The sequence below is a fragment of the Saccostrea echinata genome, unplaced genomic scaffold (assembly GCF_033153115.1).
Source record: "Saccostrea echinata isolate AGI-Se365-2 ecotype Australia unplaced genomic scaffold, CSIRO_AGI_Sech_v1 ptg000011l, whole genome shotgun sequence".
Lineage (NCBI taxonomy): Eukaryota > Metazoa > Mollusca > Bivalvia > Ostreida > Ostreidae > Saccostrea > Saccostrea echinata.
Window position 1 is genome coordinate 2414844 of NW_026889760.1, and position 24993 is coordinate 2439836.

At 33.6% G+C, this 24993-nt stretch overlaps 2 protein-coding genes across 5 annotated transcripts; one reads left to right on the top strand and one right to left on the bottom strand.

The window, feature by feature from the left end:
* Positions 1 to 5927: 5927 nt before the first annotated feature.
* Positions 5928 to 19163, bottom strand: LOC133184792 (uncharacterized). 4 transcript variants are annotated; one of them, XM_061319853.1, is made up of 6 exons: positions 19103 to 19163; positions 13897 to 14054; positions 10736 to 10995; positions 9699 to 9834; positions 9301 to 9510; positions 5928 to 7166 (listed from the first exon to the last, which is right to left on the bottom strand). In XM_061319853.1, the coding sequence occupies exons 2-6, from the start codon at positions 13985 to 13987 to the stop codon at positions 7057 to 7059; spliced, it is 807 nt and encodes a 268-aa protein (XP_061175837.1). In that variant the 5' UTR covers positions 13988 to 14054; positions 19103 to 19163; the 3' UTR covers positions 5928 to 7056. The 4 variants fall into 4 exon arrangements, with proteins under 4 accessions (XP_061175837.1, XP_061175836.1, XP_061175838.1 ...); XM_061319852.1 differs by lacking the exon at positions 19103 to 19163 and adding an exon at positions 14945 to 15125; XM_061319854.1 differs by lacking the exon at positions 19103 to 19163 and adding an exon at positions 14945 to 15113 and having other exon boundaries at positions 9301 to 9498.
* Positions 19164 to 20706: 1543 nt separating this feature from the next.
* LOC133184921 (uncharacterized) lies at positions 20707 to 24000 on the top strand. The gene is made up of 2 exons (XM_061319989.1): positions 20707 to 21150; positions 22920 to 24000. The coding sequence occupies exons 1-2, from the start codon at positions 20996 to 20998 to the stop codon at positions 23944 to 23946; spliced, it is 1182 nt and encodes a 393-aa protein (XP_061175973.1). The 5' UTR covers positions 20707 to 20995; the 3' UTR covers positions 23947 to 24000.
* The last annotated feature ends 993 nt before the right edge of the window (positions 24001 to 24993 follow it).

The following is a 24993-nucleotide window of genomic DNA, read 5'->3' on the forward strand; positions in this document are numbered from 1 at the left end:
ATTTACTATATGCATTATGATTTTTATGGTACCAAAAAAAAAATGGAAAAATCTTGGAAACCATCTTTTACAAAAATGGAAATAGAACTGGTTTCTTATTCCATTTGCAAAGGTCTAATCAGGAAGTGGATTGCCATTAGAATTCAAACTCTGTACTAAAGAGACTTCATTATATTCAATTACTGAACCAAAATAGACAATCCTCAATCTCATTTCCTTGCTTTTGGGGAAAACTGATGCATCAGATAGCAAAATCTTTCAAATTCTCCAGGATACGGATGGAAATGCTTAATTCTGTACTCCACTAGCTCCAGGAATATGGTAAACACCTCACAATTAATTGTCTTCACCACTTTGTTCAGGAAAAATCATATTATGAATACATGAATAATTATATTTCACCGCACCTGACTTTCACTCAAGTGAACATTTCTGGCACATAGTATTGGCCTGTCCTCCCTCCCCCCACTTTATTCTGAATGTAATTTTTTATCATTTAATTTAGTATGAAAAAGAACATTGAAAGACTGCCCCCCCCCCCTCTTCTTTTTTTATCCAGTATAGTAAAGCCCTCCTATGTTCATGGACCCCCACACCTCTAGATAGGATTTTGGAGTTTGAAGAATCTCCTTTTTGGGGGTGGGAGTGGTGGTGTCAAGTTAGTTGATTGTCATTTTTTTTCCTTCATACCCCCCCCCCCCGCACACACACCCCCACCCCACAACTTCAATGATTTGTGTCTGACATTTATTTGAAAACAATTACTCATTTTTTCAAAGTTAAAAGGATGATTTATCCACCCTCGAATATTCTGATCGCAGATGGCTAAATCATCATATTGACCTCAAAAACAGCTAGCAATAATTATATTGTAACTGTACATGTATTACAAAGAACATGTATAAACTTACCAGATATAATGATTTAAATTTATCACAATTAAATCAAATTTCTTCATTCTTGACACTTTGCAATGGGTGTGTTTTATTATATAATGTTTTGAGGGTGTTAACATTATGAACTACAAGTACATGTAGTATAAATAGAATATAAAAAGTTTTAGGTAAGACTATAAAAAAGTGGTATTATATAAATAAAATTTGTTTGTGGGAAAAATTAGAACTTCACCCCCCCCCTCCCCCCCCCCCCATGAATTAGGATTTTCGACTTTGCAATTTTCCTCTTTTTTTTTCATTTTTTTTTCAGTTGAGAATTTTTTGGGCCCCTCCCCCTTTCAGAAATGATACCACGTGCCTGTATTTAAGTAGAAAGTCAAATGGATGGTAAGTCGAACCATTAGAAATGCCGATTCCTGAGGGATATCCAGCTCAAAGCTGAAAAATACTAGAAACACACACACACACACACAGAGAGAGAGAGAGAGAGAGAGTTGCCTTTCCTCAGAAACTAGAGATACTTATCAACATTAATTGTCAGAAGAAGGGCGAGGAGCAGTCGTTGCCTCCACCTTGTCTGCATCTGCAACTACTGAAGACTATTAAAAATCATATCAATTTTTAAATTCAAATTTTATTATAAAATTTAAACCATATACTCACGTAAATGCTCTGATGCATATGCATACCAAAGAAAAACACGAAAAGTGCACAGAAAATACAGCCTCTTCATTAGATCAGATGTACAATTTCTATAATTAATCCAGAATCCAAAAGTGAAACTAAACCATTTTTATATCTGTACTATATATAAGAGGTTTCATAGAATATCTATAAACTTTACATTTCCTTTTTTTAAAGGTACTATCAGGTGAATATTCTTCGCAGTTTCGCCCGAATTTCTGGGTATTTTTCTACAAATATTCTTAGAATTTTATTTTTGAGCTTAACGTAATAAAATATACGAAACGTACGACGCTAAATGCGCAAGCATTTTAATTCAGACTATGCACATTTTAGCATAAAAGCATAACTATATCATGTTGAATTTAGTACGATTTCTAGCTGATTGCATTGTTGAAATTTCTATACATCATGTACACTGTTATATATCTAAACAGTTCATCGAGTGTAGTGCGATTTCTAGATGGAAGTATATTACTCGTATTTACCGTTAGCATTATCCATTAATTAAAAAAAGGCCATCCTGAATAGAATTTATTAAAAAGGTGTCAATATATGCATCTCTTTTTTACTTCAAACAGAATTGTAGGATAATTCTTGGTGTCGAATTTACAGGTAAGTGTGAGGAACTCTTGTGGATGGTGAAAAATACGACGGTCTCATCTTGATAAAGAGGAACAAAATAATTTTTGAACATATATTCTTTAAATCACATGTTGCATGACAAATCAACAAACTAATGATGTCTTGATAAAGACATGTCTTGATAAAGACATGTCTTGATAAAGACGTAAAGATTCACATATCAGATCCTTGTAATCATAGGCATTGTGAAGCCCCCAAACAATTCCCTATTCAAAACAAGAGGTCCATGGGCACCAATGCTCACCTGAATCAATATGGCCCTGTTGTTATTCATAAGCAGATTATATATTCCTATGTAAAACTTTTATCCCTATTGTGACCCACCTACCCCCCCCCCCCCCCGGTGTCATGATTTTTATAGATGTAGCCCAACCCTACCCCTCAGTGTCATGATTTGAACAAACTTGAATCTACACTACCTCAAGATACTTCCATATCTATGTGACTAAACATGGCTTTGCTGTTCTCTCTCGAGATTTTTTTCCTTTATATTCCTATAAAATTTTGATCCCTCATTGTGGCCCCACCCTTAACCCGGGGGTCATAATTTCAACAAATTTGAATCTACACTACCAGAGGATGCTTCCCTATTAATATGCCAATCATGGCTTTGCCGTTCTTGAGAAGATTTTTGAATATTTTTTCCCATATATTCCTATGTAAAACTTACGAGGGGGGGGGGGGGGGATGGGGTCGATCATGATTTGAACAAACTTTAATCTACACTACCTGAGGATGCTTCCCTATTAATATGACAAATCATGGCTTTGCTGTTCTTGAGGACAAGATTTCTAAAGAATTTTTTATTATATATTCCTATGTAAAACTTTGATTCCCCATTGTAGCCCCACCCTACCTCGGGGTTCAAGATTTGAACAAACTTGAATCTACACTATCTGAGGATGCTTCCATATTAATATGGCTAATCATGGTTTTTCTGTTCTTGAGAAGATTTTTTCCTACATATTTCTATGTAAAACTTTCACCCCCCATTGTGGCCCTTGAGGTCATGATTTGAACAAACTTGAATCTACATTATGTAAAGAAGGTTTCATATGAGTTTCAACTTTTTGGGCCCAGTAGTTCATGACAAGAAGATTTTTAAAAGATACCACTAAATTTTCACTAATTCTTAATTATCCCCCCTTGAAAAAGGGTGTAGTCCTTCATTGGAACAAATTTGAATCTCCTTCACCCAAGGATACTTTGTGGCAACTTTGGCTGAAAATGGCCCTCTGGTTCTGGAGAAGAAGTCAAAAATAGGAAAAGTTTACAGACAGACAGATGGATGGACAGACAGAAGATGGACAAAATGCGATCAAAAAAGCTCACTTGAGCTTTCAGCTCAGGTGAGCTAAAAACAAAATTCCTGTAGGTGACCCAATGCAGCAATGGAAATGATCTTTTTTGGTTGATTTTAAATTTAACTGATGATGATTGCATGAACATCCGGTTACTGTAGAGCTACTGCAGAGAGGAATATTATATAGAATGATGTGAAATTCTGTTTTTACAGACATACATGTACATATCATTATCTGTGACTCAATATTGAACACCCATCTCTATTACCATGTAAACTCCCCCTTCATGATAGCAGAGAGGAGGTACAATCTAAATGACATAAGGATTTTTCTTCATTCATTCTTTGTCTCCCAAAGTTCTCTTCTTAAGTACAACGGTTATTGTTGCTAAAGAAAAGTATAATGTTCATTATGAAAATTTATGAAGCTGCCTGTCCTCCTTGAAGTTTTTGTTCTGTTTCTTTCCACTTCCTGTCATACTGTAGTATTGCATACATCCCTCTGACCTTTGTTTAATTAAATGTATATATGTCTTGTATATGATATTAATATTGTACCTCATGTACAATGCACCGATGTTTTGGTTTCACAACTTGAAAAAATCCATTATTTCTCTTTTGTGACAACAACACATATACATGTATGGTTTGTCAGTTTATATAAACATTAAGAGCACTTTAAAGCACATATAAACAAATTTAAATCAATATATGAACATTCATTCATAAATCTTGTTTGTTAAATGTATATCATAATATAAATGATTAATATAAAGTTAATTGATTATTATAAATGCATTATCAACACATTTTGTTGAAGATAGACACAGACTTTGATAAATTTTAACATGACTTCTTATGTCACCATTATATTACATAAAAATTTCATAAAATATAATATAATAAATAAAGGAGAAAACATAATGCTGTTAAATTTAATGTATTTTATACCAAAAGAAACACTACATTGATATGCTAATTTTTGTGAACCTTGAAATTCAGATATCAGCTTAAGCATGTTTACACGTGTATCATTTTTCTCTGTGACAGAATTTTAAGGTTCATCAACCCTCTGATAAGAGAATAACTCTTACAGAAGTAAATCACTATCATTCTGATAAAAATTGTCAAGAGGCCAAATTTTGCCCTGCAAGGCATGCTGAAAATGTGTGCATTTAATTCATAAATTAGATTTCTTTTGGAAAATTGTAAGTGTTAATGATACATTTTATTTGAGTAAACAGAGGGGAAATGAACCTTAAGTTTCCAACAGCAAAAAAGTCAAAATATTATGTACTTCAAAATTTCAGAAAGAATATAATGCTAATGTTATATAAATTAATTTCCAAAGAAGTCTTGATTTAAACACTTTTGATGTACTAACTTAAATGATGTACTAACTTTAATAAAGGTCAAAAGCATGAGACACACTAAAAAAAAAAAAACAGAACATATTGAAACAAAGTTTTTAAAAAATGCTATTTTCCTTGGAATAGACAATTATAAATATTTTTTACACTTCTTAAATTTTGAAATACTCAGAGACTGATATTAAAAGCAGTGAGTAAAATTAATACATGTATGACGATGCAAGCTTGGAAGATATGAACTTGTACAGAAATAAAGTTATGTTATTAAACTTTATAATAATAGAAATTCTGACACCTTTCTCTCATACCAGTATGATTTATAGTTGAAATACATCACAAAATTTTAAACTATATACACTGAATACTATTTTAAGGAAAAAACATAAATAGATTTTTTTAACTAATAACATGCTTTTAAACCTATAATAAAACAACAATATAATACTTAAAAAAAAAATAAGTTAAATTTGTAAATAAAGCTTGCATCATATTTAAATTTCTACACACAATGATAAGCTTTCTAGCTTTTCCTTCAATAAAAAATTATATACAGTATTACAAAATGAAAGCACAAAAAACCATAATACTAAAATACTAGTATCAGTATTTTCCTGGATTTCAAATCATAATCATTTTCATTTCATTACTACATGTACTTTAACAATACCGGTTTTAAATATATGCTTATGTCAATAATTATCCCTTTTGGTTGACCATAGAGGTATCCAGGAACAATTTATAAACTCAAAATAAGAGTTAACAAGAACACAATAATACAAAATAACTGCATTAGAAATGACTAGAATATGATGTACCTGATAGAGAAAAACTATTTTTAAAAATCTTGGAATCAACAATTCTTTCTTCTTCAGTAATTTCTAAATACTAGTTGCACAAATTCTTCATTCAAACTGAATCCAATGAAAATCTTACAGGTGCATATGCATACAAAGTCATATTGTGTATAGGTTATATTTTATGAACTTGTGCATTACTTGTGTTAATTAACTTCATTGTATTCCACCCCTTTTTCTTGTCTACAATGTTTGTTCAATTAGTATTATACCTGTAAAGTGTCTGTTTACCTTGACCTTGTTGTAGGGGTGTCTTCCCACTTAGCCAAAATGTTGGCTAGGTGGGAATAAACCAATAGGCTTTGCCTGATGCCCAATCCCATTTACTTTTTGTAAAAAAAATTATGTATAAAATAAAATTACATGTACTTGTGTTAATTTTGTTTGCAGCTATACAAATATGTGTACCTTTAAATATTTCAGTCTTCTGTTTGTTTAAATGGATATATAATTAAGACTACATTGTATTTACTTAGAATTTTAAAAAAAAGTTTAGAAAAAATTAAATAATTAATGAGGTAACAAATAGCCTGTTTGTCCAAAATGCTGATTTAAAGAGTTCAAAGGTGAAATTTAAATTTAGTTTTAAAAATTATACACCTTTCAAATTTCATCTGTATTTATGGAGTATATATATCTAATGCCTGTATTCAAATTATGCATTTTATCACATAGTGACATTATTTCAAGTTTTAAAATCAATGACTCAGTCATATCAATATAGATTCAAATCTTTAGAGATCAAATCAATTTTCTGACAATATTGCAGCATCAATTATGAAATCAAATACATAGATCATCAGTCTTGTACATACAATTTTTTCCCCCAGAAATATAACTATATAAAATAAATTTCATATTATAAATAGCCATTAAAAAATAATCCCCATGGCACACACTGTCCAATAAATACTCCTCCACACATCTTATGGACAGCCATTGCAATATCACATTTTTCCTTCAAAATATCAAATATTATTCACTCACAGTAATAATTCATCTCCAAGTGAAGTTCAGGTGTTCACAATATGGCAACACAGATGTCTTTCATTCAAGGATTCAGATTTAAACAAAGCCTCATAAATAAATATATTACTTCTAAGAAATATCAATAAACAATTTCTCAGAACTATTTGCACTGAAAAAAACCTTTATCTGCCCCATTTCTAGCCATACAAAAATATAATATACTGCTACATATCCTATTATTTTCATACTAAATGACTACTGATTTGATAAGAATATCATTGAATTGAACTTCTCTGTGTACTTTCTGGCCACCATGTCCAATACAAATCTGTGTGCTAAACTGGCTCTGGTTTGGGTTCATAAGGAGGAGGGGGTTCATTAGGATAGTGTCCGTAATTTGTTGCAATGTGTTGATGCATTTCCATGTCTGGATCCAATGGTGGGGCTGAAAAGGGGAAAAAAGTTATTTAATTTAAAAACACTTCAATTGTGACAAATCTGTAATAAAGTCAATTCTGCTATGCTTGTGTGACCTCACATTGTACATGTAAGATCGCATATGGTCAGGAGTGTAAATTTCCACAATACACCTCTTTTAAATACAGCTACTTTGTCTCTCTAGTCATAATTGGGATACATATTTTTTGACTGTAGCTGAATAGATATGAATGAAAAGTGTTAAGTAAAGAATAAGGAATAAGACATGGTCATTAAAAAATAATTCTATGCGAGGACTTAATTTATTTTTGTTTAGGGAAAACATAGCTAAACTCACTGTCTCAAATTCGAAGGCTTCAATAAGACTTCATGAGTTTTCATAACGTAATCAATAGAATCCCTGGCCCAGTGCTTATTACAATCATAGCAAACAGTTCAACTGCTTGGTGTCCAGGAGCAAAGAATATTTTTAAAGATAGTACATTGTACTAATTTTGATGGTTTTAGCCACCCTTCATGCCCTAAGGGGGCAGGGACCATGCATTCACAATTTTTGTTTCCCTTCACTCATAGATGTTCTATGCCAAAATTGGTTCAAACTGATTCAGTGGTTCCAGAGAAGAAGCTAAAAATATTCATTACAAATGTTAACTCACGACAGAAGACGCACACCCTAACGACGACGGACAAAAACAGATAGCAACAGGTCAATCAAGTGATTCAAGTGACCTAATAAGTGATAATTCAATATAAGTGATTTCAATTTATCAATAACCATATTCTATTGCAAAGATAATAAGAAACAGAAACTGGGGATTTAGTTTTATTTAGAAAAAAGCTATTTCTATATACAGGTGACTCTCGATGGCTCGAACTCTGATCTCTCGAAGTTCTCGATCTCTCGAAGTGAACCTACGGTCCCGTTTTTTTCCTCTATATAACTAAGCAAACTTACTTCTGATCTCTCGAAGTTCTCTATCTCTCGAACCAAGACCTGGGAACCGTTACACACATTTCATTGTTTTTTACTCTCTATCTCTCGAAGTTCTGATTGCACCTCTGTACACGCCAATCAAGCGTAAAATTAATGCAGCTTGGACCTACCTGGATAACAGTGAACGCCTGGGGCTGGCATGGAGGTGTTAATTGGGTGTTTACATAGATGACACTTTACCTGTAAGGATCTGAGTGTTGATATGATTAATTCTTTATTGGTTATAATTGCTAAATTATAAACGAATTGTTTCGCAACATATTTTGACTTGACAGCGAGACGATCATTTTTAGAAAATAATTTAAGAGACGTCAATAATTTTCCATAGATTATGAAGCTTTATTAGAGTCTAAATAATCCCAGTATGACAAACATTGCACAAGAATTGATTACCGATTTAATACGATCAAGCCCAGGGCCGTGGGGTAGCCAGACCGACGATTGCTATTCAGGTTTCATGTAATCATGAAATGAGAACAAATAAATAGTGATACTTAAAAAGATCGTTTTATTTATTCAAAATACGATCATTGCTGTTGAAATCAAGTGAATTACCTGTAAAATACGAATGAAAAAGTGCTATGATATTATCAACATATACTTCCGGTATTATAATAGTAGAATAATGATGATCGGAACTGAAAATTCTGGATTTTATTCACTTTCTATCTCTCGAACCCTTCGATCTCTCGAACTTTTCTTGCGGTCCCTTGAACTTCGAGAGATCTCAAGTCACCTGTATTTAGTGGAGTAATCTGTATCATGAAATGTCTCCTAAACATCAAATACCGGTATTGCAAGAACATGAATTTGCAAGTGGACATGATCAGATGTTTTTACATTATTTTAGTGTAAATGTAAACATAAATAATTCCTGAGAAAGTAAGAGGGGTAGGCCAAGAGACACCTGGCAGAGAAATCTTGAAGCCAACACCAAAAGAACTGGATAAACTTGGAAAGAACTGGAAAATATTGCACAGAGTAGAAGGGCCTGGAGAAATCTTGTGAGCAGCCTATGCAGTAGGTATAAGTAAGTAAAAATAAAAACTATTACTTCTATTTTGCAAATTTATGTGAGATAAATATTTCTTGCCTATATCTAGGAACCTAGAGTATATAAAAATTAAGCTCATACATATATGTGTACCTGAAGGCTCTGGACCTGGCTCAAGTAATCTCCCCTGAGCAGATGCCCGTGGCTTGCTGTTTTTCTTCTTGAACACCCTTCCATGATGTCTGTCCTTCTTGCAGCAACAGAACAGGACAAAGATGGCTAGTATTGCTATAAATACCACCACTCCTACTATCACCCCCACCATCACCCCCAGGGACATGATGATCTCATCTGAAATAGCACCTGTGTCAATGCTAATCAATGTAGTGTGTAGTTGGAAATAAATAAAAGGAAAATCAAAGGTTTTTGGGGTAAACACATTTATCCTTAAAAGGTATACTTAATTAATACTGTACAGTTACATAAGAATAAATTACACCTGTAGATAAACTAATAAAAGAGATAGGTTTTTCATGTGTATACAGACTTACTTTGCATTGTTTTTGGCATGACTGTTAGAGAGAAGTCATAATCTACAGCATCAATTCTCTCTTTATAAAGCTGTAAGGTCAGAAATCGGTCTGTACTGCATACAGTCTGAGGAGAATCTCGACAGCCATAATGACGCTGAAACAACAACAACAAAAATGTTTAAATTATGATCATCACTAATATATAAGCTTAAAATTTGAATGAAAATCTCTCAAAGATGCCAAATTTTTAGTGTGCAACACTATGTACAGGTGCCCTGTGTTTTTGCCCTATCACACTTGCAAATGATTTTCTGTCATTTTAAATTTACTCAGAGGCTTCTATGAAGCATTAAGATAATCAGTCTCATGATTTGAGCTCAAGGAATATTTTTCAGTCTTTTTGAAGTGCCTGATTTTCGGATGCTGAAGTCGAATTTCACCCTTGGATTTCTAGTCCATGGATTTTTAATAAAGCTAATGAGACATATGAGCATGATGAAGCATGATATAGTTCATCTTTGCATCTGAAACTCTTTTTCATCTTCATTTTGAGAATTTCCATCTAGAGCAATCGAAATGCGTGCTTACATGTACAATTATTTTCAGGAAACCCTGGCATCCGATCACTTTCAGAAAAGAAATAAATTTTTTTTTTCAGAATGTCACTTATGAAGAACAGAAACAAACTCTTTAAACCATAATTATAGCCAATTGTGCAATGTATCATTTCCATTAAGTTGGTCTAGGACTTTGGTCTGGATGAAAATCATTCAACTGTTAAATTACAGACTACCCAAAGTTGAAGATGTACATACTTTTTAAGTACAAAATGACATGTATACCCTATATATAATTTTTCCATCTAAAATAGGATGCATTTTTTTGGCATATCAATACACTATATAATGAAGTGGGGGGGGGGGGGGGGGGGGGAGTAGGGTCTGCCCTGAGAAAAACATGAACACCACTCCTATCTTCACCCCTAATTCTCTCTCTCATTAATTTAGATGCTATCCAGCTATCCACCTTTCATGATCCAATACAAAGATACTCACATATAAACAATTATCATTTGGCTGCCTTGTAAAGTCTATAGGCTGGTTTTCTTGGAACACCTTAAAATGAACAGCACAATCCTCTATCCTAAAACTATCAAATTTCACACACAGTTGTTGATCTGGGTACGTCCTAAATCGTAGAGAGCACCGCAGTGCCTGGTAGGCCTGCCCACTACCCTTGGCATGAATATAGTACTCATTGTCCTCGACTTCAAAGAATGATGTGTGCTGGCAAGTTCCGTAGGAGTCCATGAATCCTGAAACCATTAGATAAATGCATAACAGAATCAGTTTAATGAATGAATTGGAGGAGAAAAAATTAGAAAAGATACATATGTTTTAATTTAAATGTGTTAAAATGGATAGACATGGTATTACAAGATGTTAGCAATTTCTGAACCCACTGGGAAATGATTCATCACTGATGCTAGTAAACTGCATGCATGATAACATATATTTGATGTTGGTATATATATATATAATTATATACATCTGTAGATGAGCATATCTGCACAGAATCAATCAAAAACAGGGGGTTTGCCTATTTCATAATGTTATGTCCCCTTTCTTTGCAGTTTGTGTGAAGTGTTGACTCATTACTAAATGCATTATGAATTTTCTGGTAAAAATAAAAGGAAAAAAAAAGGAAAATCTTGACTATAACCATCTTTTACAAAAATGGAAAAGAACTGGTTTCTTATTCCATTTGCAAAGGTCTAATCAGGAAGTGGATTGCCATTAGAATTCAAACTCTGTACTAAAGAGACTTCATTATATTCAATTACTGAACCAAAATAGACAATCCTCAATCTCATTTCCTTGCTTTTGGGGAAAACTGATGCATCAGATGGCAAAAACTTTCAAATTCTCCAGGATAAAGCTGGAAATGCTTAATTCTATACTCCACTAGCTCCAGGAATATGTTAATTGTTTTCACCACTTTGTTGAGGTGGATATGTCAGTATGTCAATATGAATACGTGAATATTATAAAATACATGAAAAATTATTTCATCTGCACCTGACTTCCACTCAAGTGAACATAACATTCAGGCACATAGTATTGACCTGCCCTCCCTCCCCCCAACTTTATTCTGAAATCAATGTAATTTTTTACCATTAATTAAGTATGAAAAGAACATTGAAAGGTTGCATGGGCCCCCTTCATCTTTTTTGATCCAGTATAGTAGGGGGGGGGGGGGGGGGGGGTCAAAGACTTTTTTTCAAGTTAGTTGTCTTTTTTTTTTCCTTTCTACCCCCCCCCCCCCCAACTTCAATGATTTGTGTCTGACATTTATTTGAAAATAATTATTGATTTTTTTCTTAAGTTAATGGATGATTTATCCACTCTCAAATATTCTCCTCAGGTGGTTAAATCATCATATTGACTTCAAAAACAGTAATAATTGTATATTAACTCGACATGTATTACAAAGTACATGTATAAACTTTCCAGATATATAATGATTTAAATTTATGACAAACCAAAATTCTTCATTCTTGACACTTAGAAATGGGTGTGTTTTACTATATAATGTTTTGAGGGTGCTTACATTATGAACTACATGCATACAAAGTACATGTATATAAAAAGTTTTAGGTAAGACTATAAAAATGATCTCGGTTACTGGTCTTTAAAAACGTTAATCTATGTCTGAATAAATATATGAGTCATAGGCAACGGAAAAAAAAAGACTGAAGTTTCTTCACCAAGCTGAGGCTCTTTTAATGAAGAAAAAAAATCCAGCAACTGGGTACAACAAAGGCCATGATGTAACCCATATTACAGAAAACTAAATAAATGGTGAAAATATGTAAAAAGGCTGACTACTTACTCCAATGAAACCTCTGGAAAACTGAAGTTTACAAAGAAAACTACAAAATAAAAACATTTCATGCAAATTAAAAAGTGATTTCCACAACATAAAATCAATCAGAATTCAAACTAAAGGAAACAAACTTTAAAGCATAAAGAGACTAAGGAACAGTCTTTTCAATACATATAAACACAAATTTGAAGAATGAAAAATGACAAATAAAATATTTGTTTCCTCTTGAAGAATACAGATGCTGTTAATGTACCAAAATTAAAGAAGAAATGTTTTTTGATTAATGCAATAACCTCTTCACGGTGCCGTGAACCTAATAACCTGTCAAGTATTTGTATGAGCTGTGCACTTGCTTTTCCTTTTCAAGTTCAATTATGAAAAGTGAAATATCTTGAAGTGAAATTTCATGTTTTCATCATCATAATAAACCATCATCTCTAATAACATCGATCACAGCTCTCTCTGGAGAGTTTAACAATTTAGTCTGTGAAATCTGGTGTGTATCACATATACTTTGAATCCCTGAAAATCAATTTTTTTCAAAAGAAACTTTTTCCTTTTAAACTAATGCCTTATTGATAATTGGAGAATACACAAAAGCTCATGAAATAAATCCTGAAAATTTATACCGAAGTGGAAAATTATCTTTAAAATGCCACATATGACTTTGAAGTTGAAGTTTTTGATCTGAATGTATCTAAGAAAGAAGATAAAATAATTAATTAACATGATGAAATCATGGAGAAAGATGAAAAATAATGAGAAGTGGGTACAACAAACAGTTATGAAATCATTTCATACCTGCAGGGTTATAATATTTTCCCATTTGGAACCATTATAAGCTTGCGAAATTGTTTCTAAGTAAGTTTTTTTTTTCCTTCTTAAAGTTTCTTCTCTTTTTTTCAAATAATTTTTCAACACACAAATTATTTTATTGGTCAGCATAATTAAAAATCAAAAATCTTAAACACATTGTCAAAATGAATTTGACAAAATATGCCTCCATTCATATTATTTTGGATTAAGGCCAATAATCCATTTTTTAATCATACTGATTTCAGGATAATTAATGTTTGAATTTAAACTTTGCCAACTGCCCCCAAATCAGCAAATGAAATGATTCCATCTTCATTTTCTAACATTCACAAACAACAACATCAAACATATATAGACAAATGGCTACACAAACAGACAGACATACAAACAGCTACACAGACAGACAAACAGCTACACAAACAGACAGACAGACAAACAGCTACACAAACAGACAGACATACAAACAGCTACACAGACAGACAAACAGACAGACAAGCAGACATTATGTGATTACTTTGATAGTTGTCAGGGACTCCCAGGGCTTGTGCTAGGCCACTGGCTAGAACAAGAATCTGGAGGTAAAGTAAGAGTGGGCGGGGCACCATCCTGCTCCCCAAGGACTCCCCTCCTCAGTAGTTCCTTTATTAACTGGTACCCATCACTTTTTGTTACCTACAACATAAACAAACCCCAAAATTTCAAATTGATAAATCTGTATTAACAATACATATTAGAGCTAGGATTCACTCTTTGTTAATCACATTTATTCTACTGTAACAATTTAAAGGAGAGATCATCATTTATTGATTATAGATCATCATTTATTGATTACAGATCATCATTTATTGATTATAGATCATCATTTATTGATTATCAGTGACTTAAGACTATAGCCTTGCCAATTCTAATTCAGGAATTTTTAATACCAACATTAAGTAACATGATAATTTAATTATAGTCAAAGGGCCTTGTGAAAATTCAGTACAGAGTTGAAAAGGTCATAAAACCTCTGCAGTTACCCACACATTGACACTCAGAAGAGTTTATGTACACTGACTTCTAAAACTTTCAAAGTGAGAGAAGACCATTAGTTTGCTAGGTGTGGAAATGATCATTTCCATTAAACAATCTGTTGCCACTGTCTGTTTTACATCTTCATCTCATATATCAACAAACGATTCAAAACAGATGTTATCTTTGTTCTAACTGATAACAAGTGAAATGCCTATCTCATTACAATAATCCAGAAAATCTATATTACATTGATTTATAATTTTAACCAAGCAAATAATATAACTTTAGATGATCGACATTTAAATTACTTATTTTTTAACATTCACTATACTGATCTCAATTAAAGAAGAAAGTTTTTTTTTTAAATTTGTAGAATGATGAAAGTTCATCCTGACCTTATAAGCTCAAGACCTGACATGCCATATTGATCAAATAATTGGCCAAGACTGACCTTTTCCATTCATTAATAATGTAGTGGCATTTATAAACAAAAGCCTAACCTCTTTTAATTTTCCAATATAATAAACAAATCATCATTTTTAACTTACCAATTAGACTGAAATCTGATCCTAAAATTATAAAATCTCCATGACTCAATCATCAAGAAGTATATGGAATTAAAATGGGGAAGCTGCTTTTCCTAAAGACTATTTCAGACCTGAACAATATATGGAATCAATAACTCGCACACAGTTTACAACACAGCTCTATTAATCAATGAACCACTGGAAAATGTCAGAGCCTTTCCCTGCAACCAATGTATTAAAGGCATCAACAAGATCTCCAGATCAATTATTGGGTCAATACACTGATACATGAGGCATGCTGATCAACAAGTATCTACAGGCCTCTCTAGTTATGTAAGAGTTAGCTCCAGTTACAGCATTGTGATCTTTCTACCATCTGTTGGATTATACAAAGGCCGGGATAAATACTCAGTGCCTGACAGGCAACAAGTATGTGAATTACATAAGGCCCATAGAGGGTTTAAGATAGCTATGCAATGTTTGAATTCAGAAAATTTGTTGTATGGTGTATACATACATTATAAATGTACCAAAATGTGATATACCCGGTATGTCATATGAATTTGTAATGGTTTTGGTTGTGAATATTGGACTAGTTAGCTCAGTCAATAGAGCACCTGACTAATGAAGCAGGGATCCCTGGTTTGATTCCCGGTCCAGCCATACATTTTCTGACCTTTCCTGTTACCCAGTGTGTAATTTTACCACCCCTGATCTTGCAGGTGAAAGTTCTGCCACGGGCAAACAGGAACTTAGGTTGCGTCTTCGAGGGCTAAAACAATTTCAGGAGGGAGGAATGGTTTGGGCTTTGGATATTGGCCTGGATAGCTCAGTTGACAGAGCACATGACTAATGATGCACGAATCCCTGGATCCATTCCCAGTCCAACCATACATTTTCTACTCTCCTCTTACAATTAAAGCTTGATATTTTAAATTAACAATATAATTACGATGTATCATAAATATATTGTGATGTACAATTTGTATGTATATCCAGCATTTACAGCTTAATATTTTAACTCATCAGTCCACACGGCCAGTAACCATGAAAAGTTACTGGTCCTGTTGCTGCAGATTTGTCTGTCCTGCTGGTAACTTAATTAGGTTAAATATACATGAGGGGATAGCTTGCAAATGCTGATTAACTTCGCGGAGGTCTATTTGAAAATATATGGCTTCTAAAGCACAATTTAATTTTTTTCTTTTTTTTCTATTTTGCCTGCACTTATATTTTCTTTTTTATTTTAAATTATAATAGAGTATTTCAAACATCGATATTTCAAATACCATGAATATGCCGAAGTGAGTTGCAAATCCAAACTTCTCTTTTTTATGTATTTTAACCTTGATATCTACATGTAGTATCCTTGGGCATCTCAAAGTTTTTTCTTAGTCCAATCAAGTTCAGGATAAGAAGGTCTGATTGTAATTTTTTTTTTAATCTTTTTTTAATTGACTAAATTGAAGCTACTGTAGGAAAATGCAAGAGACAATAGGTGATGAAAGTATAAAGAAATTTCGATTACACTGAGACTGGGAGATTCAATAAAAATTTTATGTGGAATTTCAACCCCTCCTTCTTTGGATTTTTTTCCCGCTAAAAATATGCAGACGAGTATGTGTGTATCCTGAAAGTGAATTTATTTGTTAAACATATTTTATTATGTCCCAACAAGCGCGATGACATTAGCCATAGAATCATGGAGTTCTTTCCTAAAACAGCTGAATACTGAAAATATGGCACCACAGTCATATAGATAGTAGGCACTTCCAAACAATTTCTTCTAAAATGGGAAATCATCCTATTTATTTCTCTTAATTTTACCTGGGCTATTATTGGGAAAGTTCTTGGTTTTTATAAAAAGAAGTTAATTCCATTTCACTGGCACATTATATGGACAGACTAAATGTTAAATCTATCTATCCTCAAGAATATTTGTCAGTCTTGGGTTGATGGACAAATGGACAGGCATTAATTAAAAGGGTTTTTATCACGTATCTAAATTTCTTACAAATGAAACACTATTATATTCTTGAAACATATAATTATCATTTAATTCTGAAATAATGTTGAAAACGGCCGTAATTAGACGATAAAACGCCCGTAAAATAGGGTCCTCGAAGTAAAAGATAGGGGTCACGTGGTACTGAAACGTCATAGGTGTGAATGGTCAATAGAACTTGTAAAGCTTATCATAAAAAAAAATTGAACAGATTTTTTAGCTAAATAAATAGAATACATAATACGGCCGGTTGAAATTTTGACATCGTCTATATTCCTTTGGTTATGGACGGTCAATCTTTTAACGTCTAGCAGAGAGAAATAATCAGAAAATATGCCGACAATTGGAGAGGACACCGAAGACGAAGTCGTTGACAACTCGGGACTTCTACTAAATAGAACGAATTACTAAAGTTTAACTTCGCAAACATTTATAAATATGGGAATTTTAAATTTTCATTCATTATTATTTTGATTAATTATATGTAAATAAATTCTGTATATCTTCTATCTGTTCCAGCAGTGAATATCATGTACTAGAAATGACACTTCGTTCAATGGCGCCGTACGCCATTACGAAGTTCACAACGTTCCTACTAGATTCTGTGCGACTTTTAAAAAAATGTGTGTTTGTCATTTATTATTTTTTTTTAAAGGTATCTTTCCTTAAAATATTTTATAGGACAGAAAAAAATTCGTGATCGATCGGGCATAAACGATTGTTCTGAATGGAGATATGCAGAACTTCTCTCGACCAATGCCAGGAAATGTGGACAAAAAATTTCTTCCTAAAACCTTTCTTGTGCACATTTGTGCATCCTAAAGCCATAAATTATACCTTACTAGCTGTCAATTATCCAATTAACTCTTAATTATTTTCTAACAGGTTTAATAGACACAACAAATGAGCCCTTTTGTATACACAATAAGTACTTCGCTTGAAAAGTATTGACACCTATGACGTCAGAGCAATGGCGCGTAACATCGGCGATCAAAATATGCATATTGAGAAATTCAAACTTTGAATCACTGAAACATCAAAAATATTAATTTTCTAGTAAAGATTTTTAAATATATGATTTTAATAGCATGTAAACTTTGTCATATCAAAAAATTTTGAGACGTGATAAAAACCCTTTAAGGTCAAACATTGTATAATCTATATATTGATTGTGTGATATAATTATATCAATCATGTAATACATTATTGAATATGTCTATACATTGTAATAACAATGTTTTGCTTTTTTATTTTAATGTCTGAAATTATTATAATATGTTGATATTTTGAATAAAAGAAACAATCAAATCATTAAATTTTTTGTATATTGATGGAAAGATATTTTTCATCTCTGTTATGCAACACAACACGACTCTGAAAGAGCTATTACACTATTTGGTTAAATGAATGAAACTCATTACCATATATTTTTGCACGTAAGTTTCAAGTCTAACTTGTGCATTATTTTTCTTCATGCAAAATCAATAGAAAAGCAAAGATTAAATTTTGGGATACACTATTAATGATTCATGCTAGCGAGTATAATGTATTTTCTAGATCAGCCTCTAAGTTGTGTGTGTCATACTAAATATTCATTGCTTTTCCAGAATTTGGAAGGCTTTTTCGTGCCTTGGAAATGCATATGATAAATAAATTAATCTCTCTCCTCTCCTCAAAAATAACTTCTAACTCCCTGATGACCACATTGTTTACATCCTAACTTTATCTCTGTGTGTCAGAACCAAATTACCAATCAGATGAAAACACCATTTACAAACCCTATCTAACATCTCATCTCCAGCATCCACAATTACGTAGAGAAACTAACACTTCAACCAACTACTGGTGTTACGAACTTATGTCCCAAGATACTGTTGGTATGTTCTAAATAGCCACATGCATGCAACCCTCCACCTCCCATGGCGTTACCATCACCATGTGAAAATGTATATTAGCGTTTTTGCTTCTGTTTTGTTTGTTGTTGTTGTTGTTGTTGTTTTTTTTAGTTTGAGGTAACCCACATATGTACATAGATTCTCCCTTGGGGTTGGGATTTGTGATCTCACACCAAAGGAGCAAAATACACATCGGCGAAATCATGGCGACAGAAGTTTATTTAAAACATTTTTTGAAACACTATCAGATAAATTTAACAATGCTTTCTCCTGCATTACCTGTATGACAGCCACAGACAGGTGCTCATCTCACATTCCAGCATCCGCATCACTGGCAGCAGGTGTCGCTCTGATCAAAACTAAAAAGTCAAAATCTTCCAAGACGTGGAAATAATAGTTCCGGTTACCCTAAAAAAGAATCTTGAGCGTGTCTACGGTAAAACCATGCAAAATGTTTTTAAAAAAATGTCCAGAAACATTATAAGTATATAAAAGGTTTTCATGTTGACATTAGTTGACGTTTGGTTCAAAGGACTATACACGTATGTATAGAAACATCAAAGGTGATGTGAAATTTGTAATTAAATAGATCTATTTTAAGGGGGGGGGGGGCATGCATTAGAATAGTCGATTTTTCTAGGAATTTAGCTGAAAAATTGCAATTTAAACCATTAATATTTTTGTAAAAGTGTCTTAAAATATCCAATTTTTTGCATGTCATCAGTGACAAACTTGGATAATAATAATTTTTACAACAAAAACGATTTCCACTGAAATTAATACAAAGGACAGGATGGAAAAAGATAGAAATATGTAAATCTTTTATTAAACTATATTTTACTACAAATAATTATGTATTTTGATGGAATTTCGTTAAATTTTTGGTGTTTATTTCAATGTCGACAAAAGCCTTTTTTTTACTTATATATTTAATTCTCAAGACGTATATAGTTTTCAAAATTCATAATTTATCGGATATGTGCATATACCAAGTTGTAATGTTAGACTATACATAACAACCACATAATATGTATCACAATCCTTTCATCTATGTTTAGTAGAAATATAAGTTCATAGGCGGATCCAACGGGTGAAGGATCTGAAGATCTCCTTCAGCTCAGGATTGTTAAATTTGTGAAGTTAAGTAACTAAAATTGAATTTGGATTTCTCATAAGTATGAAGAGTCATTTATTTGCAGGTCTTTTGTCCTTAATTTTGTGTAGTGGAAATTTCGATACGTGGTGCCCCTCCCCACTTTTGTTGTAATATGTTGGAACCCTCTTTCGCTATTGTTGTATAGCAGAAAAAATTCTGTCAAAAATGTGAGATATGAATATAGAAATAATGCCAATATTTAAACCAACTTTTTAGTACATTTCCATATATATACTTAATTAAATACATACAGATTTACCAATGAAAAGGAAATGTTAATGTACTAAGAAAGTTTTAATGAAAGGGCAATATGCAATATAAATAGATTTATATACTAGTAAGTATAATTGCGTATTTCTTTAATTTGTTACAAGCTACTCCGATTGAATTAGACCCTCTCTGATAATAAAAGAAAAGGTTCTCTTTAAGTATCAGAGAGGGTGAATATTTATAAAAGGTTAGTTTTAGGTTATATTTTGGATGTACTTTGTGAATGTGTCATAGAAAAATATTTCATTTTTAAAAAGTCAAAGAACCCTTGGGGTACGGAACCCTGGGGTTCCCGTCTCCAAGCACCTGTACGGAGCGGAGTACGGAACGGAGGAAGAAAGACGGGGGAGGGGGGTTCGCAAGCACCTGTACGTGTGTTAATTAACAAGTGATCATTTCTTTCTTTGCCAGGTTTCCGTAGTTTAAATGTCCCAATCTATGTCACCAGCACTCTGGTAACGAATGACGCTAACGGACCACTGGCATGGATCCAGGGTAAAAATGTCGGCGATCTGGCTGACATTCGCTGAAGAACAAATCTTCACATATATACTCGTAGAAGGATGTGACACACGTTAATTGTGTGTGCTACAGGGTCCTATTTGGATTATTAAAAATGAAGCAATCAATGCAAATGGAACGGTTTAAAAATCGATTGTGAATCGACCTGAAATAATTGCATGAAGTTTATTGTGTTTATAAATAAACGGTGATTTCTCAAAGAGTCTTGGAATAAGTAAATCAAAATGTCGGAGGTCAATGTTCGTCCGTTATTGTCATTGCTGGAGGCAATGATAGACCTAGCCACCCCCAAAGTAAACGTCAAGCCGGGGGGATATAGTGAGGATATATTTATAAACTTAACCCCTGAACAAAAGGAGGAATTCGAATGCTCAATATGGTAATGGTTAGAATAATATTGGTTAATGTATTGGTAAAAATAGAGTGCTTAAAGATAAGTAAACGACAAAATTTGACATGCTATTGGATTTTGGATGCGAGACTGTGCATACAAATCAACGTTTATAAGTATTGATTTATTAGCAAGATCTATTAAAATGTTAACGTTATGGAGGGGGACTTAATAACTTGAAGCTATATGTATATATAGATATATACATTATTTTATGAGTATCCCGACTGTTCTGATAGACTTAAGTAACAGGGTATTCAATTCTTCAACGCACTATCCGTAGATTATCCCCAAGAAAAAAAAGGGGGGGGGTGATTATTTGTTATGATCAAATATCCTGTAATTATGTTATAAATAGACACAATGGTTCCTACTTTCCTTCACGTATAATCTTTGTTTAATTAATCTCTTACATCTACACAAGGATATAAAGTGCAGTCACCGTATGTCAACATTGTTCAAATCCTTTTCAAAATGGAACAAGATAAACATTTAAAATGACAATCCTGTCTGCAAAAAAACAATAGATTTGTACTGTCTGTATATTGCTTAACATGTATCTACTATGGGTTTACTACACGTAGTTCTCAACCTTTATTTGCCCTGTACGAACGCATGAGAAAAAAAAGTTTATTTCAATTCTAACACAGAACATTGATAAATGATTTTGAATACGTGAGAATCGAATTTGAATCGATTTTACTTGCAGCGGTCCAAGCTAGTGAATTAAATCACTTAGACATATATGTTACATTAAAAAGTTTAAATCTTATCTAAACTTAACATTTAATTTTTAATGTACCAAATAGACTGAAACCTTAAATAAAAAACTAATCCTTAAATAGTTAGAAATCAGGCAGAGAACAAAGTTATAAATCCCCCCTTCTTATTTCTTTCCAAGAAATAAATTGGAGAAACAAAGTTATCAAAACCCCCTCTTTTTCTTTCTTTCTGTTGTAAAATGAAATTTAATTATTGTGCAAGCAATCTTTACTGTATACCTTTTCTGAAAATGGCGCAATATTAAATTTAGACAGACATAAAATTTTAATGGTCTAAATAAATAATCAACAAGGTATATGTACGTGTATCTACTCAGTTTTTAAATCTTTCGTATTGAATTCGTGTAAACTGTGTGTTTGATTTATGCTTCCACTCTTATTACTCTTATGAGTTGACAACATCAGGCGCGGATCGAAGATTTTTTTTCCAGGGGGAGGGGGGGGGGGTTCACCCAGTCAAAAAAATTTCCAACCCAGAAAATATCCTGACAAGCAAAAAAAAAAAAAAAAAAAGGGGGGGGGAATCCCTTTCCCTAACGTAAAAAAAATTATTTCGTGATGGTGGTGGTGCTCCACGTTTTCCAGGGGAGGTCCAGTCATTTTTGATTTTCTTCAGTATATACTTTAAGTAACCCTGCAAATTTCAGGGGGGGGGGGGGACCCCTCCATCTAGATCCGCGAATGAACATTAAGTGGAAGGAATGTCTCAAAGTCATATTTCATGTCGACTTTACATGCATGTGTTAGTTAATATATAAAAGGAAATGTACTGCGCACAGCGCTATATTAGAGATCTGTATTTTTTAATCAGATTGAGGAAATGACCAAAGAGCGCGAATCAGGACACCCGCCCCCCTCCCATGTTAATTTTTCCCCCAAATATACCCTTTACATGCAATTAATATTATAATATGATTAATCATACTGTGTTTGAGACTCTTAATTTCAGAATACATTGTGTAAATTTCTTTTCAGTTATCAAATTTTAAAGGAACCGAGACGATGCAGCAACAGTCACAAATACTGTTACTCCTGTATCTTTGTGTGGTCGACTTCGGGACCCCATCTGAATCACAGAAAATGTCCAGTTTGTCGGACAGAAGGTTACTACATCAGGGACCGAGACTTAGAGGAAAAAGTTGGAAATCTAAAAGTGAAATGTCATTTAGAATCTTGCAAATGGAAAGGACCTCTAAAATTGTTAGCAAGACACACTCACACTACCTATACACGTACTGGCCTTCCGTTCAGGAGTAGGTTCGATGACCACTATCGAAGTATGTATAGTGAAACAGCAGAGCCCGAAGACGATTTACCAAGGTTAAACAATGGCAGCCACGAGTCTGGAACAAGGTTGTCATTGCGTCCACCCTCTACTTCTAATCGTCTTACAAGGAGCAGATTGTCTGGCACTCAAACCGCTAGAGAGGGCGGAAACACAGCCATGAGTGCCTCCCCGCAACAAAGTGTGTCAGCCATCAACACACCGAGGACCCCTCATCCGCCCACTACACCCCGACCAGCCGGCCAAACAGTCCGTCGGGTGCCAACTTTACCTAGTATTATCAACGGTACCAATAGTAGTATGCAAAATGCAAGAGCCACACAAGCTAACGAAACGCGATCGCAACAGCAAAGGTCAACAACAACAACAAATGAGCATCGCCCTCAACCTCCGCAACAACCTAGAACAACATCAAGAGGAGTCCGAACAAATCCTAGCAACCCAGGCTTCAGTAACGTCCGGGACAGACTGAGGGAGAGTAGAGAGCGACTTGACAACCTGATGTCGGCATTCTCCAACGAACTCGAACGAGGCCGACGCGGTCTCACTGAATTCCAGGAAACACGTGAACGGCGGCGCCAGGAACAGCTGGAAGAGGTGCGTGAACTTGGCAGACGACTGAACTATGTTGCTACAGAGTTGCGTGGCCTGCTGGAACAAAGGCGGCAACTCCGCGATGACTTGGAAGAAATATCTGATGAATATGCAGATAGTTAATTTTATAACGTCTAAACGTTTTCTTACTTAATAGTATTATTTAAATTATTTTCATCTGTGATATTTTATTTTTTTTATAGAAATTGATTTTTTCTTATATTTTTAAAACTGTTTTTCGTTATAGAGTATAAAAAATAAATAGATTTTTTTGTACAACAATTTTTTTTCTATTATACCACTACCCCTGAACTTACATGTACACTGAACCAAACTTCTAAGTGTTCACATAACATTTTTTAAGTTTTAAAGAACAGATGCATATAATAAATAATTTCTTTAATTCATGGTTGATGATGCATATTTCAGTTCGATGTTGCGTAAATTTCATGTAAGTATCTCCTCAGACTTTAAAGAAAAGTGTCAAGGACATGATGTACCCTCAAAATGAAAATTCACATAAAATAATCTCTATGGAGTAAGACCACCACTCGTTCAATTTATTGCAAGACATCCTTTTCTCATGGATACCGTGTACCCCTGAATAGAATATTGACCCATCTGCTGCCACACCTACTGCATGGATCTCTCTAAACCATTGAAATTGTGTGGAGGGGGGGGGGTGGCTTGGACATTCCTTTTGAAAGTCCCAAATGTGTTCAGTGGGATTCAGATCCTGGTATTTGTCAGGCCAGTGCATCACACAGATGCCTTTTTGTCAACACTTAGGCCCTCCTTGGCGTTACGCACGTAAGAGTACCTCTTTAAGGATGATTCAGACTGTTTGAGATGATATTGGACTGCATTGAGCACCAATTTTTTGCCATTTTCTTACCATTGAAGTTGCTGATTTAAATGTTTCTAAAGTGGTTCAGGACCATGTAACAATCTTTTAACCTGATTGTGACGCGAAACTTTGGCCTCAGACGAAGATCCAGATCACTTCCGGTTTGGTTAAATTTTGTCCAAAGCTTTCAAATTGGGATAAGTTGGCGATAAAAATGAGACATAACCTATAGAAAAATGTGTTTAAATGGATTTTTATACTGGTTGTTAATTTTTAAAAGTAATATCAAGGACAAATAAACAGTAAAATAAAAGTTAGTGAAA